Genomic DNA, 18,319 nt, shown 5'->3' on the forward strand with positions numbered 1-18,319 from the left:
CAAACTCCCGTAACAGTCCCGTTATTTTATCTTTGAACCGCTTCATGTCTGCCACATGTTGGGTCGCGCACACATTTTTCAGACAGGGGAAGTGAGCTGCATCACCACCGGCAAGTTGCGTCTCCCACAATGACAGCTTCAACTTGAAAGAACGTATGCTGTCATAATACTGCGTGACAACTTTGTTGCACCCTTGCAGCTGTTTGTTCAAGTTATTCAGGTGCTCTGTAACAGCCACCATAAATGCAAGGTCCTGCATCCATTCTGTGGAATGAAATTCTAACACTGGTTTGCCCTTTTCTTCCATGAACTGTTCAATTTCTTCTCGTAAATCAAAGAAACGCCTCAGCACAGCACCTCGGCTTAACCATTTTACCTCAGTGTGGTATGGCAGGCCATAGATATGGTCTTTCTCTCTGAGAAGGCTGTCAAACTGACGGTGATTCAGGCTTCTGGATCGGATGAAATTAACAGTTTGGATGACCACCTTCATGACGTTATCCATCTTTAATGACTTGCAACACAAAGCCTCCTGGTGCAAAATACAGTGAAAAGTCAAAAAATCACGTCCTCCATTTGCAGATTGCACTTTCTCTCTGAACTTTGTCACAACGCCTGCTTTTTTCCCGATCATTGAGGGCGCACCATCTGTAGCCAGGCTGACAGCGCGGGACCAGTCCACTCCGACCCTGTCCAGCGCGCCGACGAGTGCGGTAAAAATATCAGCTGCTGTCGTTGTATCTGTCATCGACACCAACTCCACGAACTCCTCGGTGACGGTCAATGTGTCATTAACTCCGCGGATGAAAATGGCCAGTTGTGCAACATCTGTAATGTCCGTGCTTTCATCAATTGCAACCGAAAACGCAATAAATGACTTTACTTTTTGCTTAAACTGGCTGTCCAAATCCACTGAAAGATCGGAAATCCTGTCTGCAACTGTGTTTCTTGTCAGGCTGATATTTGCAAAAGCCTGCCGCTTTTCAGGGCACACAATCTCCGCTGCCTTCATCATGCATGTTTTTACAAATTCACCCTCACTAAATGGTTTTGAAGCCACTGCGATTTCATTAGCAATGAGGTAGCTAGCTTTCACTGCAGCGTCACTGATGTCTCGGCTGTGAGTGAACACAGACTGCTGTTTCTTCAGACCCGCCAACAGTTCATTCACATTCTCTCATCTCCGCTGTCCTTGAAAGTTGTCATATTTGTCGGCATGAAGACTCACATAGTGGCGATGAAGGTTATATTCTTTCAGCACTGCAACATGCTCTGAACACACCAAACATACAGCTTTCCCATTCAATTCCGTGAATAAATAGGATGACCATTTTTCTTGGAACACTCTGCATTCTGCGTCCACTTTTCTCTTTTTTGACAGAGACATATTGGGGCAATGAGGGTGCCAAAGCACATAATGTTAAAAGTAGAAGCCGTAATAAATATCGCGGGCAAAACAAAGTAGCTCATTGGCTGCACGTGCTTGACCTACTTGCTCTGCCCCGGTATAAACAGTTTGCTTGCTTAACACAATTGCTATTGCGCCATCCAGTGGACGCAATTGGAACAGCAGTTTATTTTATAGAAAAATTGCAGCGCATTTTTATACTTTACAAAAAAAAAAAAAAAAAAAAAAAAAAAAAAAAAAAATCATCTCGCGGGCCGGATTAAACCCGTTTGCGGGCCTGATCCGGCCCGCGGGCCGTACACGTTTGACACCCCTGGTGTATATGCACACTAAAAACAAATGGTTCTACATGGTGCCAGATAAGGGTTCTTTCTCTTGTAACCATAGCAGATCCCTTTATGGTGCAATATGGAACCATTTTTGAAGGTTCTACCCTTTTTCTTTTCTTTTCTTTTATTTCACCTTTATTTAACCAGGTAAGCCAGTTGAGAACAAGTTCTCATTTACAACTGCGACCTGGCCAAGATAAAGCAAAGCAGTGCGATAAAAACAACAACAACACAGAGTTACATATGGAATAAACAAAACATTCAGTCAATAACACAATAGAAAATATATATACAGTGTGTGCAAATGTAGTAAGTTATGGAGGTAAGGCAATAAATAGGCCATAGTGCAAAATAATTACAATTTAGTATTAAAACTGAAGTGATAGATGTGCATAAGATGATGTGCAAATAGAGATACTGGGGTGCAAATGATCAAAAAGAAATAACAATGTAAATAACAATATGGGGATGAGGTAGTTGGGCGGGCTAATTACAGATGGTATGTGTACAGGTGCAGTGATCGGTAAGCTGCTCTGACAACTGATGCTTAAAGTTAGTGAGGGAGATATGTGTCTCCAGCTTCAGAGATTATTGCAGTTCGTTCCAGTCATTTGCAGCAGAGAATTGGAAGGAATGGCAACCAAAGGAGGTGTTGGCTTTGGGGATGACCAGTGAGATATACCTGCTGGAGCGCATACTACGGGTGGGTGTTGCTATGGTGACCAATGATCTAAGATAAGGCGGGGATTTGCCTAGAAGTGATTTATAGATGACCTGGAGCCAGTGGGTTTGGCGACGAATATGTAGTGAACCCTGTTCTCAACCAGCTTGTAGGGCATGTATTGACAATAGATTTAGAAGTGGATATGAAAAAAACCATCACTTGAACCTGATTGGTCAACTCCCCCAGCCCTCCTGCATCAATTAACATAATTTGTATGATTTTGGGTTGCTGCAGTTCAGTGTTGTGGCATTCTAACTTTGCCCATTCAGAGGGCTGGAAGAAAACTCAAAATCAGTCACCAAAGTTGTTGTACAAAAGTCAGGAATTCAATTAGTGAGGGATTAATATAGCACCATTCCTGTCAGTAGAGACCTTGAATAGTAGGAATATGTAAATACAAAAGTTTCAATGTAAAAAGGTTCAAAAGCAAGAATTTCGTAAAAATGTGCTTAACCAGGCAGTTGATACAGTGCATTGGGAAATTATTCAGACCCGTTGACTTTTTCCACATTTTGTTACGTTACAGCCTTATTCTCAAATGGATTAAATAAATGTTTTTCCTCATCAGTCTACAAACAATACCCCATAATGACAAAGCGAAAACAGTTTCTTGCAAATTTTGGCAGATAAAAAAAACAAGAACCTTATTTAGATAAGTATTCAGACACTTTGCTATGAGACTCGAAATTGAGCTCAGGTGCATCCTGTTTCCATCGATCATCCTTGAGATGTTTCTACAACTTGATTGGAGTCCACCTGTGGTAAATTCAATTGATTGGACATGATTTTGAAAGGTCCCCAAGAACACAGTGGAACCACCAAGACTCTTCCGAGAGTTGGCCGCACGGCCAAACTCAGCAATCGGGGGAGAAGGACCTTGGTCAGGAAGGTGATGGTCACTCTCACAGAGCACCAGAATTCCTCTGTGGAGATGGAAGAACCTTCCAGAAGGACAACCATCTCTGCAGCACTCCACCAATCAGGCCTTTATGGTAGAGTGGCCAGACGGAAGCCACTCCTCAGTAAAAGGCACATGACAGCCCGCTTGGAGTTTGCCAAAAGGCACCTAAAGGACTCTCAGACCATGAGAAACAAGATTCTCTGGTCTGATGAAACCAAGATTGAACACTTTGGCCTGAATGCGAAGCGTCACGTCTGGAGGAAACCTGGCACCATCCCTACGGTGAAACATGGTGGTGGCAGCATCATGCTGAGGGGATGTTTTTCAGTGGCAGGCACTAGGAGACTATTCAGGATTGAGGGAAAGATGAACAGAGCAAAGTACAGAGAGATCCTTGATGAAAATCTGCTCCAGAGCTCTCAGGACCTCAGACTGGGGTGAAGGTTCACCTTCCAACAGGACAACGACCCTAAGCACACAGCCAAGACAACGCAGGAGTGGCTTCGGGACAAGTCTCTGAGTAGCCCAGGCAGAGCCCGGACTTGAACCTGATCGAACATCTCTTGAGAGACCTGAAAATAGCTGAGCAGCGACGCTCCCCATCCAACCTGACAGCGCTTGAGAGGATCTGCAGAGAAGAATGGGAGAAACTTCCCAAATACAGGTGTGCCAAGCTTGTAGCGTCACACCCAAGAAGACTTGAGCCTGTAATCGCTGCCAAATGTGCTTTAACAAAGTACTGAGTAAACGGTCTGAATATTTTTACATTTACATTTTAGTCATTTAGCAGACGCTCTTATCCAGAGCGACTTACAGTTAGTGAGTGCATACATTTTTCATACTGGCCCCCCATGGGAGTCGAACCCACAACCCTAGCGTTGCAAGCGCCATGCTCTACCAACTGAGCTACAGGAGGCCTATGTAAATAGATGTTTTCCCGGTTTAAAAAAAAATACATTTGCTAACATTTCTAAAAACCTGTTTTTGCTTTGTCATTATGGGGTATTGTGTGTAGATTGATGAGGATATTGTTTTATTTAAACCAAAAGGCTGTAACGTAACAAAATGTGAAAAAGTCAATGGGTCTGAATATTTTCAGAATGCACTCAGTAAAAAGTATGGTGGAAAAAGAATAGGGTACATCTATTTTTTATAAAATAATACTTATTTTGGTGAAAACTATGATTTCATTGTTGACAAGACACTACATTAGGCAACATACATTGGTTTAACAACATTTCATGACCCATGGGATTAATGAATCAATATTCAGACTTAAGGTCGCCTATAAAATAATGCCTATAATAGTAATAAAAACTGCACTTTGTCATATATTATCTCAACATGTAGTCTGAACATGTGGGAAACATTGTGGAAGGACCTGGATTAATTGAAATTTAAGAAAACCAACACCACCTGAATACGCATTCATTTAATACATACATATGCAATTAACGTCATTTACTAAAATGTGACATCAGTCCTCATTTAACAATGCTTAACCTGCATACAGTATAAAAGCCATTGAAGCAGACCTAAAGTAATTTTTGTAATATTGTTGAGATGAGTAAAAATGCTATGCAAATTGCCATTCTAATATGGTATCGCTGGTATGACCCTCTTGACTTCTCAACTGCCTGGTAGAGTAAACAGCAAGTTAAAGAATAAAACTATTGGACATTCCTATTTGAGTTGTCAGTAATAGGACTTTAAGATGAAATAATTGTTTCTACATGTTTTTCTAGAAGAGACAGTTAAAGAGAAAAGAACCATGATCGTAAGGTTCTAATTGAAACCTTTATGGTGCTTTAAATAACCTTTTCCTAAGTTTCTATTAAGGTTCTGGGAACTAGTGACAGGTTGCCACTTATCAAACCCATCAAATATTTTGCATAGACGGATTCAAATGCAAAATCTCATACTGAAGTTCTTTAGACTTCCAATACTCAAGACAATTAAATTAGATTTGGAAGGAAGGCCTTTAGAAACTACAGGACAGATCACGGTATATGTCATTTGGCCAGTGCATGAGAAAATTAACAGTCAGGCAGTTGATGAGATGGCATATCTTTATGGTGGATGCACTAATGGCATTCCATAGGAACATTACATAGACTTGTAAAAATGTCCATCTGAACTGAATTATGAAATAATTATTCAAGTTGAGGGAGACAGTTACATCATTGAGACACATATTTGCCAGACATCACCCTGCAGTATTCTGACCCAATCATATTTTTTGTCTGGTTTGTTGTGCTCTCAGATTCCAGAGGGACCTGTTAGCACTAACATGCAAGGCTCTGTAATAACGACACATACATCACTCTACCAATTAAAGGTGTCAAACAACACACACACACACACACACACACACACACACACACACACACACACACACACACACACACACACACACACACACACACACACACACACACTGTCAGTCAGTCAGTCACACAAACACACACACACACACACACACACACACACACACACACACACACACACACACACACACACACACACAGTCAGTCAGTCACACAAACACACACACACACATGATTCTCAAAAGCATATTGCATCAGCAAAACTCAACCTGTGCTTTGTGGCTGATGTCACTGGGACTATATTGTCTCTTGTGGGTAAGTGAACAACTCTTTAATGATGTTAGTTTGACTTGTTTAAGTTTCTCACACCAGAGGGTCCTGTTAATACCTATATGCAAGGCTCTGGAATAATGAATTCTACCAATGAAAGGTGTTGGAGAAACACAAATGCTTTACTCCAGGGCCCCAGTAAAGCCCTAATACAGCATAAACATTGGAAGTGAACCTGAGTACACCTCTACTGTCTTTTGTGTACATGAACATGAGTACAACTTCCATTAGGCCTCTGCCTGAGTACAACCCTCACCCCTAAACAAGTCCACCCTGCACAGGTCAAGAATCCCACCTCTGAATCATGACTCTGTCACAGGTGGGATCTGAACCCTGGTATCCTGAGTGGAAAACCAACACCTTAACCAATAGCCCAAGAAGGAAGTACCTCTTGGACCGATGGTGACACTGATTTTGAAGTACCAGGCAGGGCTACCTCATCACGAGAGCATGAGTCTGACTCACCTCTGTTACATATTTTACATTTGAGTCATTTGGCAGATGGGGGGTGGGGGTGGGGGAGGGGAGTGGGGGTGGGGGTTGTGGCATTAATCAAGACACTCATGAAGAAGTAGGTTTTCAGACTACACCTCCCCCTAACCTCACTCAAGTCTCTATGCTAAAACCCTCTCTATAGTGTTTTAGACAAATAACAAACAATTCTACAAATACCGTTTTTTATATGGACTCTCTGAGTGGAACATCCTGATTTCATGGGGCATGATCCAGGATTAATACATCTAAACAACGATCCAGGATCAACACTGTTATATGACAATCCAGAATCAACACAGATGTAATATAATCTAGGATGGACACAGATATATGATGATCCAGGATCAACACAGATATAATATGATCTAGGATCAACACAGATATAATATCCAGTGTTAACATTTACATTTACATCATTTAGCAGACGCTCTTATCCAGAGCGACTTACAAATTGGTGCATTCAACTTACGATAGCCAGTGGGACAACCACCTTTTTTTTTCCTTTTTTTGTTTATGGGGGGTGGGGGAAGAAGGATTACTTTATACTATTCCAGGTATTCCTTAAAGAGGTAGGGTTTCAAGTGTCTCCAGAAGGTGGTCAGTGACTCCGCTGTCCTGGCGTCGTGGGGGAGCTTGTTCCACCATTGGGGTGCCAGAGCAGCGAATAGCTTTGACTGGGCTGTGCGGGAACTGTGCTTCCGTAGTGGTAGGGGAGCTAGCAGGCCAGAGGTGGATGAATGTAGTGCCCTCGTTTGGGTGTAGGGTCTGATCAGAGCCTGAAGGTAAGGAGGTGCCGTTCCCCTCACAGCTCCGTAGGCAAGCACCATGGTCTTGTAGTAGATGCGAGCCTCAACTGGAAGACAGTGGAGTGTGCGGAGGAGCGGGGTGACATGAGAGAACTTGGGAAGGTTGAACACCAGACGGGCTATAGCGTTCTGGATAAGTTGTAGGGGTTTAATGGCACAGGCATTAAACCCTGTTAACACAACTAAATAATGATCAAGGATCAGCACAGATATAATATGATCCAGTGTTAACACAATTAAATAATGATCAAGGATCAGCACAGATATAATATGATCCAGGATCAATATAGACACGTCTTACATGCTAAATGCTTCTTTCACAAATGAAGCACTGATTTCACGACTTGAATCAGGCATCTGATAAGGCCTTCCCAAGCTGTGAACTCAAAGTAGCCATTAATTAGCTTTTTGAGATGTTACAACCTTCATAGTAATAATAATATAATAATAATATGCCATATAGCAGACGCTTTTATCCAAAGCGACTTACAGTCATGCGTGCATACATTTTTGTGTATGGGTGGTCCCGGGGATCGAACCCACTACCTTGGCGTTACAAGCGTCGTGCTCTACCAGCTGAGCTACAGAGTTAACCCTAACTGGTAGCACTTGATAATAACACATTGTAATAAAGCATTTATAATTGGTTAGTAAATCGTTTATGTATCACTTATTAATCATTGCGCCCACATTTGTGACTTGTTTCAGGAAACTAGGCGTATGTTGCAAGTCACTACTTCACAGAGCCATTTGAACGTAAACATGTATTTTTTATCAAAATGCGTTTTTTGGCAGAAATGCCTTTGGGAACATGTGAACTTTCATATGCCATAATAACAAATGTGTATGCCATCTGTAAATACGCATTAAATTGTTAAATTACGGGCCTAGTTTGTTTAGCCACGGAAAAAGACAGGAACCTTCCCGCTAGCCATGATTGACAGAGATAATGGATGGGCTGGACATGCTGAGAGATTGGTCTGACATGTAGCATGCTTCTGTCTATAACATGAGCTGCTCAGTTTGTGTAGTAGCTAACATTGAACCTAGTTGGTTAGCTTTAGCTACCTACAGAGTCATGCATGGTGGCTAGCAATGACAATCAGTTTGTATTGCTAGTAGTATGGGATGGGATTATTGCCGCATTCAAAACAACTGGGAACTGGGAACTCTGAAATCTCCGACTTCAGTGTGTTCAAGTCAACTGGGAAGTCGTAAAAAAACAAGTTCCGACAAGGAAAAATCGCTTTGAACGGTCATCCAACTCGTAATTACAACTTGGGAATTCGGTCCTATTAATAGAGCCCCGATTTCCGACCTGAAGATCACTGACGTCATGATTTGACCTCAGTATTTTTCCAAGTTCCCAGTTGTCTTGAAAGCACCATTAGGTTCATTGTCTAAACAAAAGATTCCACTTTGCCAGATGATTACATGACCCATCAAGTTAGCCAGGTGTGTCTGGGGGTGATTACGGTCATCTATTTCATGAACATGACCAATCCACTTACTGTGGTTTACGAAAGTATTCACCCCCCTTGGCATTTTTCCTATTTTGTTGCCTTACAACCTGGAATTAAAATTGATTTTTTGGGGGGGTTTGTATTATTTGATTTACACAACATGCCTACCACTTTGAAGATGCAAAATATTTTTTGGGGTGAAACAAACAAGAAATAAGACAAAAAAACTGAAAACTTGAGCGTGTATAACAATTCAACCCCCCAAAGTCAATACTTTGTAGAGCCACCTTTTGCAGCAATTACAGCTGCAAGTCTCTTGGGGCATGTCTCTATAAGCGTGGCACATCTAGCCACTGGGATTTCTGCCCATTCTTCAATGCAAAACTGCTCCAGCTCCTTCAAGTTTGATCGGTTCCGCTGGTGTACGGCAATCTTTAAGTCATACCACACATTCCCAATTGGATTGATGTCTGGGCCTTGACTAGGCCATTCCAAGACATTGAAATAATTGAAATGTTTCCCCTTAAACCACTCAAGTGTTGCTTTAGCAGTATGCTTAGGGTCATTGTCCTGCTCGAAGGTGAACCTCCTACCCAGTCTCAAATCTCTGGAAGACTGAAACAGGTTTTCCTCAAGAATTTCCCTGTATTTAGCGCCATCCATCATTCCTTCAATTCTGACCAGTTTCCAAGTCCCTGCCGATGAAAAACATCCCCACAGCATGATGCTGCCACCACCATGATTCACTGTGGGGATGGTGTTCTCGGGGTAATGAAAGGTGTTGGGTTTGCGCCAGACATAGCGTTTTCCTTGATGGCCAAAAAGCTCAATTTTAGTCTCATCTGACCAGAGTACCTTCTTCCATATGTTTGGGGAGTCTCCCACATGCCTTTTGGCGAACACCAAACGCGTTTGCTTTTTTTTTCTTTAAGCAATGGCTTTTTTTTGGCCACTCTTCCTTAAAGCCCAGCTCTGTGGAGTGTACAGCTTAAAGTGGTCCTATGGACAGATACGCCAATCTCCGCTGTGGAGCTTTGCAGCTCCTTCAGGGTTATCTTTGGACTCTTTGTTGCCTCTCTGATTAATGCCCTCCTTATTATTATTATTATTATTATTATTATTATTATTATTATTACCTGGGACATGAATTTTGGTGTGCTCCTTGGTCTTCATGGTGCAGCTTGCTTGGTGGTGCCCCTTGCTTAGTGGTGTTGCAGACTCTGGGGCCTTTCAGAACTGGTGTATATATATACTGAGATCATGTGACAGATCATGTGACACTAAGATTAGATTGCACACAGGTGGACTTTATTTAACTAATTATGTGACTTCTCGTTTGCTAATTGTTTGCACCAGATCTTATTTAGGGGCTTCATAGCAAAGGGGGTGAATACATATGCACGCACCACTTTTCCGTTGTTGATTTTTTATTTATTTTTGAAACAAGTTATTTTTTTCATTTCACTTCACCAATTTGACTATTTTGTGTATGTCCATTACATGAAATCCAAATAAAAATCAATTTAAATTACAGGTGGTAATGCAACAAAATACGAGAAACGCCAAGGGGGATGAATACTTTTGGTCAGGGTATGCATGTTTAGTTCTATGTTGTTGTATATCTATGTTTAGTGTCTAGTTGTTCTACTTCTATGTTTTGGCCGGGTGTGATTCCCAATCAGAGGCAGCTGTCGCTCGTTGTCTCTGATTTGGGATCATACTTAGGCAGCCAGTTATCCTGCCTGGGTTGTGGGATCTTGTTTGTGTTTCGGTGTGTTTGGCTTGTTTGTGTATAGCCTTCCGACATCACGTTTCATTGCCTTTTGTTGTTTTGTCGAGTGTTTATCCAGTTTAAATAAACATGTTCGCATACCACGCTGCACCTTGGTCTGACCCGTCTCTCAACGTTCTGGACACCTTATTAAAATTCCAAAATGAAACATTGTTTACAAAAAAATATTGTTTTAACATATTAGTGTTATTTAACACTGTAAATTAAAGGAATGAGTGGTTTTGGGTGGATTTTTCCTTTAAATAGGCAGAAGGTTAAAATATGTTATGAAAAATATTTATTGCTTGGCCTATACTACCCAAGGTAAAAAGTCTAAAAGAACACATTAAAACAACATCAATGTGTCCATGTTTTATTGATACTCACGTTTTCACCTCAGTCCCTGCCACATTAGAGGTGTAGCCAAGTGACACACTTCTCTCTTCTCATTTCTTTTTCAACTGTGTCACGCTTTGGGCACTGTAGAGAAAATTGTGAAATGTATTATTCTGAAAACATCAAATCTGCAAGAACTTTTCCCACTTAAAAGGTTGAGTACATCACCTTACTAAATCATACCTTCAACTAAGGATGAGCATCATGACATTTCATGAATCTCTCCTTATTAGGGATGAAACTGAAATTGAAATTATTTTATTATTCAAATAATATCATGACATTTGTCCAGATATCCGGATAGTCGAAATTTTAAAAGAAAATTATATATATTTTTAAATGCTCTTGACTCTCTCGACCAATCAGAATGATGCAAATGCACATGGTAGAGGTAAACAAAATGAAATCAGTCATGGTCAAGTAGTCAAGAAGTTATCGGTGCTCTTGGCTGTTAGTACATTACAGTGTTCCCATTAAGTGTGCATTGTTAAACAGTAAGTTGTATTTCATGTCACTGTTTACCTTATATTAATCCTGTTCATGTGCACACTATATTTCCCTCAGACTTTGGTAAGTCTGTAATGCCGTGTATGTCAGCAACTATGTGTGTTAATTAGCTAAGTAAGCTAGCATGGTGAATCTGTAGCATGGTTAGTGTAATAGGCTTGTTAATAACGTTAGCATTCATTAGTTAGTCAAACCGAAAATGGCGCCAGTGCATGTTACTTCATTAATTGTGTTGGTGCATGTTACTTCAGGAATTGTGTTGGTGCATGTTACTTCAGGAATTGTGTTGGTGCATGTTACTTCAGGAATTGTGTTGGTGCATGTTACTTCAGGAATTGTGTTGGTTCATGTTACTTCAGGAATTGTGTTGGTGCATGTTACTTCAGGAATTGTGTTGGTGCATGTTACTTCAGGAATTGTGTTGGTGCATGTTACTTCAGGAATTGTGTTGGTGCATGTTACTTCAGGAATTGTGTTGGTGCATGTTACTTCATTAATTGTTTTGGTGTATGTTACTTCAGTAATTGTGTTTGTGCATGTTACTTCAGTAATTGTGTTGGGTCCCACCCACCCTTTCCAGTGTCTTTATGGGATTCATTGAGATTCCATCCATTCAGTTATTAGTAATGGTGTAGTCATTAATTTTTTATTACTGCCACCTAGTGGTGCTTTAGTTTAAACCCTTCATGTGTAGTAATCTGTTAAAGTGATGCCCTTATAGTTTATATTGTCAGTGGTGTCATGCAATGTCATTGTATAATAGCTGTGTATTGTTCCTGATATTGATAGCACTTTTGTTATCTGCTTCCTCCTATAGGAGACGAACTTACCCATACCAAACCAGCAACCTAAGAATAATACAGTCCTTTAGCCCTCCACTTTGAGTGACCAAAACATCATCCATACTATATTTCCCCTAGAAAATGCTCAGAATTTGAGAATTTTTTTATTTTTTCCGATCTCTAACTATCAGTAAGGCTGAAGGACAGGCTAGGTGTGCACAGCAACATCCAATGCTGTCATACATTACATCATGTTTTCACAAACTATTTGTTTATCCGACGTTTGTTCATTTTTGTACGTGTGTGTGTGTGTGTGTAGAGAGAGAGACGCTGGGGAGGGGAATGTCTGTCAGTCACTCAAGGATAAATAGAGAGGCAGAGCTCAGAGTTTGTCAGAAGGCTGACCTGACAGGGTCACACACAGGACCAAGCAGGAGCAGGACCTCAACATTATGACGCTTTACTACAAATGGAGGAACAGGAAGATGTTCAATACTGTTTTCAAGACAGAAACTCTTCTTGCAGAAAGACTTTGCTATCGACATCTATCTACATAACATAAGTCAATCTTGACTCTACAAAAACTTTTTTATTAAAGTATAGTGATTATTTTCCACATCAGTCATGGATTATTCTGTATGTTGTTTAACATCACCCTCTAGTGGCTCAATTGGGACACAACGTCTTCAACAAGTGCAGTAAAGTTGAAATACACAATAATGTATGATATCAGATAACTTCAAGGTCTAACTCAATGGTGTATTGTAGTAGTTCATGGTAAAATGTAAGAATATGCAATTTTGAATAAAACTTTAACATTCAGTAATAAACAATTTGTAAGGCATTTACAGTTTGCTCACCATATATTAATCATTACTGACAGATTTGTTAAATGTTAGTCAGCTAGGTATTTTCACATTCATAAATAACTACTAAATGCATTAATGATTCATAGTGTCAGATTGCTGCCAGGTCAGGGGACATGCCAGAGCAGCTCTCAGATGCTGTTGAGTCTGAATGAATATAGAAATTTGGCACCACTTTATAAAACACCTTGTATTAAAGAATATTTAATGGATTGAGAAATAGTTTATTAATTTATTCATAATTACTCCCACATTTGTGTTAGTAAGCAAGTTGTTCACACATTTATAAATAACTTTTATAGTATGTAATAATATCATTCATAAGATGTTTAATAAATGTCCTTGTAAATCATTTACCAATCATTGGTAAAGTTGTGTTGCAGTCCCTAAAGTGAGGACTATTCATCCTTAATAAATGTTGAGTGACCAGTGTAATTTCACACAAAAAGATGGACATGCCATTGGTAGACATTCCAGCAGTACCTGATGCTCCTTAAGGTCTCAAAATGACCTAGAACATATCAATGGTTAAACAATAAGCACACAACACAGAGGATGTTAAAGGAAATATATGAACATTTTATTCCAAAACAGTCACACTGTTGTAGTAGTATGCTGAAAGTAGTAGAAGTAACATGTTTTGTCTGAAAATGCTAACATTTGTGTTTGTTGGCAGTGACTACTTAAACCAAAGGGTGGATTGTAGTCACTCATTAGAGCAGTTCATAGACTGCTTACAGGGTAAGGGAACCAATATCTAAATACATAATTTAACTGAACATTATGTTTAAAGGGTTACTCCCTTTAATACACCACAAGTGAAGTTGTCCAAATTCTTATGACTTCTTCAAATGTGGGGACTAGATACATAAGGTGTTCTAATTTATGTATGAAAATACCCTCAAATAAAAGGTGGCATTCTATAATGTCGCCTCATATTAAACTTTTGATGTCAAATCCAAAAATGATTTGTACATGGTACAGGCTCTAAAGAAGTTAACTCAGCCATCTACACTGCCCCCGGCAACGCAGCCAAGGAGTACAAAACTAAACTTAATAATGGGAAACATAGTAATAGCTTACATAGAACAGATCTACCGCTTCTTAGACCTGCTTTCAATGAGAATGACAGCTCTATAACTCATATTTCTATGTGAATTTGGATGGGTCACTCAAAAAGTTACATATTGCAGCTTTAAAAAGTAAATATTTTCTTCATAATTTATCATTACACAGACATTTGTTTTAGTTAGTTATTCACACATTTTTAAACAACTTTTGTAGTGTTCATACCCAGTATGTTGAGGTTGAAGTGTCTGCTGCGGTCTCCTGCGCTGTTGTGTTTAATCATTAATGCATATAGTAGTTATTTATAAACGTGAAAATACCTAGCTTACTAACATTTAACAAATGTGGGAGTAATGATTAATAAATGTTGAGCAAACTGTAAATGACTTACAAATGGTTTATTACGGAACACTATAAAGTGTTACCCATGATTGCATATTCTTGCATTTTACCCTCAACTACTTACACAATACACCATTGAGATAGACTTGGACGTTATCTGATATCATGCATTATTGTACATTTCAACTTTACCACACTTGATGAAGGCATTGTGTCACAATTGAGCCACTAGAGGGAGATGTTAAACAACATATAGAATGATCCATGACTATTTTTGAAATGTACTACCCTAAATGACTGCAATCCATTCAAATCATTGTGTATCACCACCACATGTATCTATGATGACAACACTGAGATGAATAATGTCAGTGTATTGTTACATGAAAGAAGCAATTACAACAAATATATTACAAAACATATCAAACCTATGTGTGTCATATTTAGGAATAAAAACATAGGAACTATGAACGTCTTAACTTCAGAGTTAAAATAAGTTTAGCTGTTACTTTGAACCATGGATAAAAGAAAGCATAAATTATTGGATTAATTAAGGAATTAACAAGTGGCAGACAGCTGATGATAAATGATACAAATTGGTCAATTAAAAATAAAAGTACATAAAAATAAAATGGAATCCAACAACTTAGATAGGTGAAAACAACAATAGCTAGAGTTTTTGCTGCTTTTCTCTCTGACTTATTTGCCTGTACAGTTTTAACACCAGACACACTGGCAGCCTCTTTTGAAAATACCTTTCTGGCCTGTGATATGGCCACCACAAATATTTTCAAATAAAGTGTTATAATAATAGAGCACGGGACAAACACTGTAATTACAAAGTCAATTATATTACCCCAGACTGACCCTTCTACAGTAAAACATTCTTTCAAACACCTACTGGGTACATTTACAAATATTTTTGCAATAGCAGCATCGTATATGATACAAAAACACCAGCTAATGGATATACAATACATCATTCTTGTTATTGTTATTTTAGAGTGGTACAATAAGGGATCACACACAGCAACATAACGGTCAATAGATATCAAGACCAAACTGCCCACAGATAAAGAAGAACACAAACAACTGATGTAAAAATAAAACCCACAGAAATATTCCCCAAAATCCCAGCATGGTTCCATTAATACTACAGTCGTTAATGGTATCACAATCAGTCCCACCAGGAGATCTGCCACAGCCAGAGAGAGGATGAGCAGGTTGGTTGGAGTGTGGAGCTGCTTGAAGTGAGAGATGGAGATGATCACCAGTATGTTCAAAAATACTGTAACTGCTGAAATCAATGAGAAGAAGATGTACAGTGTTATGTAGATAGATGTCGATAGCGAAGACTTTCTGCAAGAAGAGTTTCTGTCTTGAAAACAGTATTGAACATCTTCCTGTGTCTCCATTTGTAATAAAGGGTCCAAATGCTGAGGTCCTGCTCCTGCTTGATCCTGTGTGTGACCCTGTCAGGTCAGCCTTCTGACAAACTCTGAGCTCTGCCTCTCTATTTATCTCTGAATGACTGACACACACTCCCCTCCCCAGCGTCTCTCTGCACACACACACACACACAAACATACACACACACATACACACACACACACACAAGTGAGCACAGAAATGAACAAACGGTGAGATAAATAATTTGTGAAAACATGATGTAATGTAAAACAAGATTGTATGTTGCTATGGCCATCTAGCCTGTCCTTCATTCTTACTGATAGTTAGACATCAGAGAAAAGGTACATTTTCTCAACTGAGCATTTTACTGGAGAAAATATAGTATGGTTGATGTTTTGGTCACTCAAAGGCTATTTTACATGGGAAACAGGATAACTCTTGAAGACTAACTGTTTTGGGTGATGTCAGTGCTCAGTTTGGACCATAATCCACAACCTCAGGAGACATGACAGCACACCACATGTCAGCTAGTCAGTGTGGAGGAAAGCTGACAGTAAGGAAGTTGATGAGAGGGTATAACTTCATGGTGTACCCGCTTATAGCACATGCAATCAAAATGAATTGTGCCATTCCATAGGAACGTCCCGTAGACTTGTAAAAATGTCCATCTGAACTGAATTATGAACCATACTTCTTATAGTTGAGGGAGACTTTGTCTCAGTTACATCATGGGGACAAATACTATTTGTCAGACATCAGAACAACCACACTGTATTCTGACCCAATCACCCCTGATGTATTTATTCAATTTCTGGTGTTTTCTTGTTTTATCTGAAGAAAAAAAAAAAGGTGACTATGAAATGTGATTTCCAGTTCAGTTGAGTTGTATCGATCAATGATCTCAAAAGCACTTTAAGTAATTAGGGACAGTTCAAAATGTACTGGGAATATTTTCACATGACCCTCCCCTTGTACTGTAAAAAGAAAGTACACACCCTCCCCCCTCATAGAATTAACTCTAAATAATGCTTATGACTATAAATAATAACTGTGTTTAAAAACGTGGGTATCGACTTTGCCACTTCGGCATGCTTTTGTGGCACAGTCGATACCACGCAGGGCTACGGGCCAGAACGTTGAGGGCTCGTCGACCACCACGGATGAGCTCAATCTCCCTGCATGTTTCATTAGACCTACAATACGATCAGAGCCGGCTGCAGACAATGATCAGCTAGGGGGATATCAGATTTCCAACATTTACATTTACATTTACATCATTTAGCAGACGCTCTTATCCAGAGCGACTTACAAATAGGTGCATTCAACTTATGATAGCCAGTGGGACAATCACCTTCTTTTGTTGTTTTTTTGTTTTTTTTATGGGGGGTGGGGGAAGAAGGATTACTAAGAGCCTTCTAATGCTTTGAAGTCTTGAGTTTTGAAAGGATCATACAGCACTAATCATTTTGTGTTTTCTTACGGATTGTTCCACTGTTTGGCATAAGTCTTGTTTCTCCAAAACAACGGATATGCAGAGGGTGGATTCAAGTGTAAGTTTCCATCTAGAAATGTTGGGCCACTTGTAAACAACAAATGCAACATTGTGGCTATACAATTCCATTGGTTCTATGTTTCTGCTAATATATGGCTTCAATTGTCTTGCCACTAATACCAGGAATCCAGCAGAGAAGAAACCTGTACATCTGATGAGGAGTACGTGCTAGACTATACTAATGATATTGAAGACTCTGAAAATGTGATTTTTTAAAGATCTGAATTTTGAATTTCTGATGAAGTTCAGGAATCAGATGAAGGTCAAGAAGACACAATACAAACAAAATAGTCTACAATTCAAGTAGACTGTGAACCGTCGCAATCCCAGGCCTACCTAAATACAGAATCTTCACTGTCGAAAGAAAACAAGCACAACTTACATTTAGCAGACGCTCTTATCCAGAGCGACTTACAGGAGCAATTAGGGTTAAGTGCCTTGCTTAAGGGCACATCGACAGATTTTTCACCTAGTCGGCTCAGGGATTAGAACCAGTGACCTTTCGGTTACTGGCACAACGCTCTTACCCACTAAGCTACCTGCCGCCCCAGACCAAAGCAATTGGAACTTAAACTGTTACAGTGAATGCATGGAAGGATGTGGGTTTGAGAGTGAAAAGAAACACAGATTTGTTAAAAACAAATTATGAAAATAAAGAGTAAAGCGGAGTGGTTTGTAATATGGCAGATCATATTAAGAGGGTGGACTTGAAGGGAAAGGTTGAGAGAAGGGGGAAGTCCTTGAGCTGTCTGTGTGGGCTAGATCACCGGTCCATCATGCTGAGGATCATCTCAGGGGTGAGATCTCCGTTGGACTCTACTACAGGCAGCGCCACCCCTGCC

The 18,319-nt window shown here is 39.8% G+C and overlaps 1 protein-coding gene across 1 annotated transcript; it reads right to left on the bottom strand.

Annotated features, from left to right (window-relative positions):
- Positions 1 to 14,979: 14,979 nt before the first annotated feature.
- On the bottom strand, positions 14,980 to 15,930 carry LOC311129487 (trace amine-associated receptor 13c-like; the record flags this gene model as incomplete). The annotated part of the gene is made up of 1 exon (XM_084161777.1): positions 14,980 to 15,930. The coding sequence occupies one exon, from the start codon at positions 15,928 to 15,930 to the stop codon at positions 14,980 to 14,982; it is 951 nt and encodes a 316-aa protein (XP_084017903.1).
- Between the last annotated feature and the right edge of the window lie 2,389 nt (positions 15,931 to 18,319).

The sequence above is a fragment of the Coregonus lavaretus genome, assembly GCF_964263955.1.
Source record: "Coregonus lavaretus genome assembly, chromosome: 5".
Taxonomy (NCBI): domain Eukaryota; kingdom Metazoa; phylum Chordata; class Actinopteri; order Salmoniformes; family Salmonidae; genus Coregonus; species Coregonus lavaretus.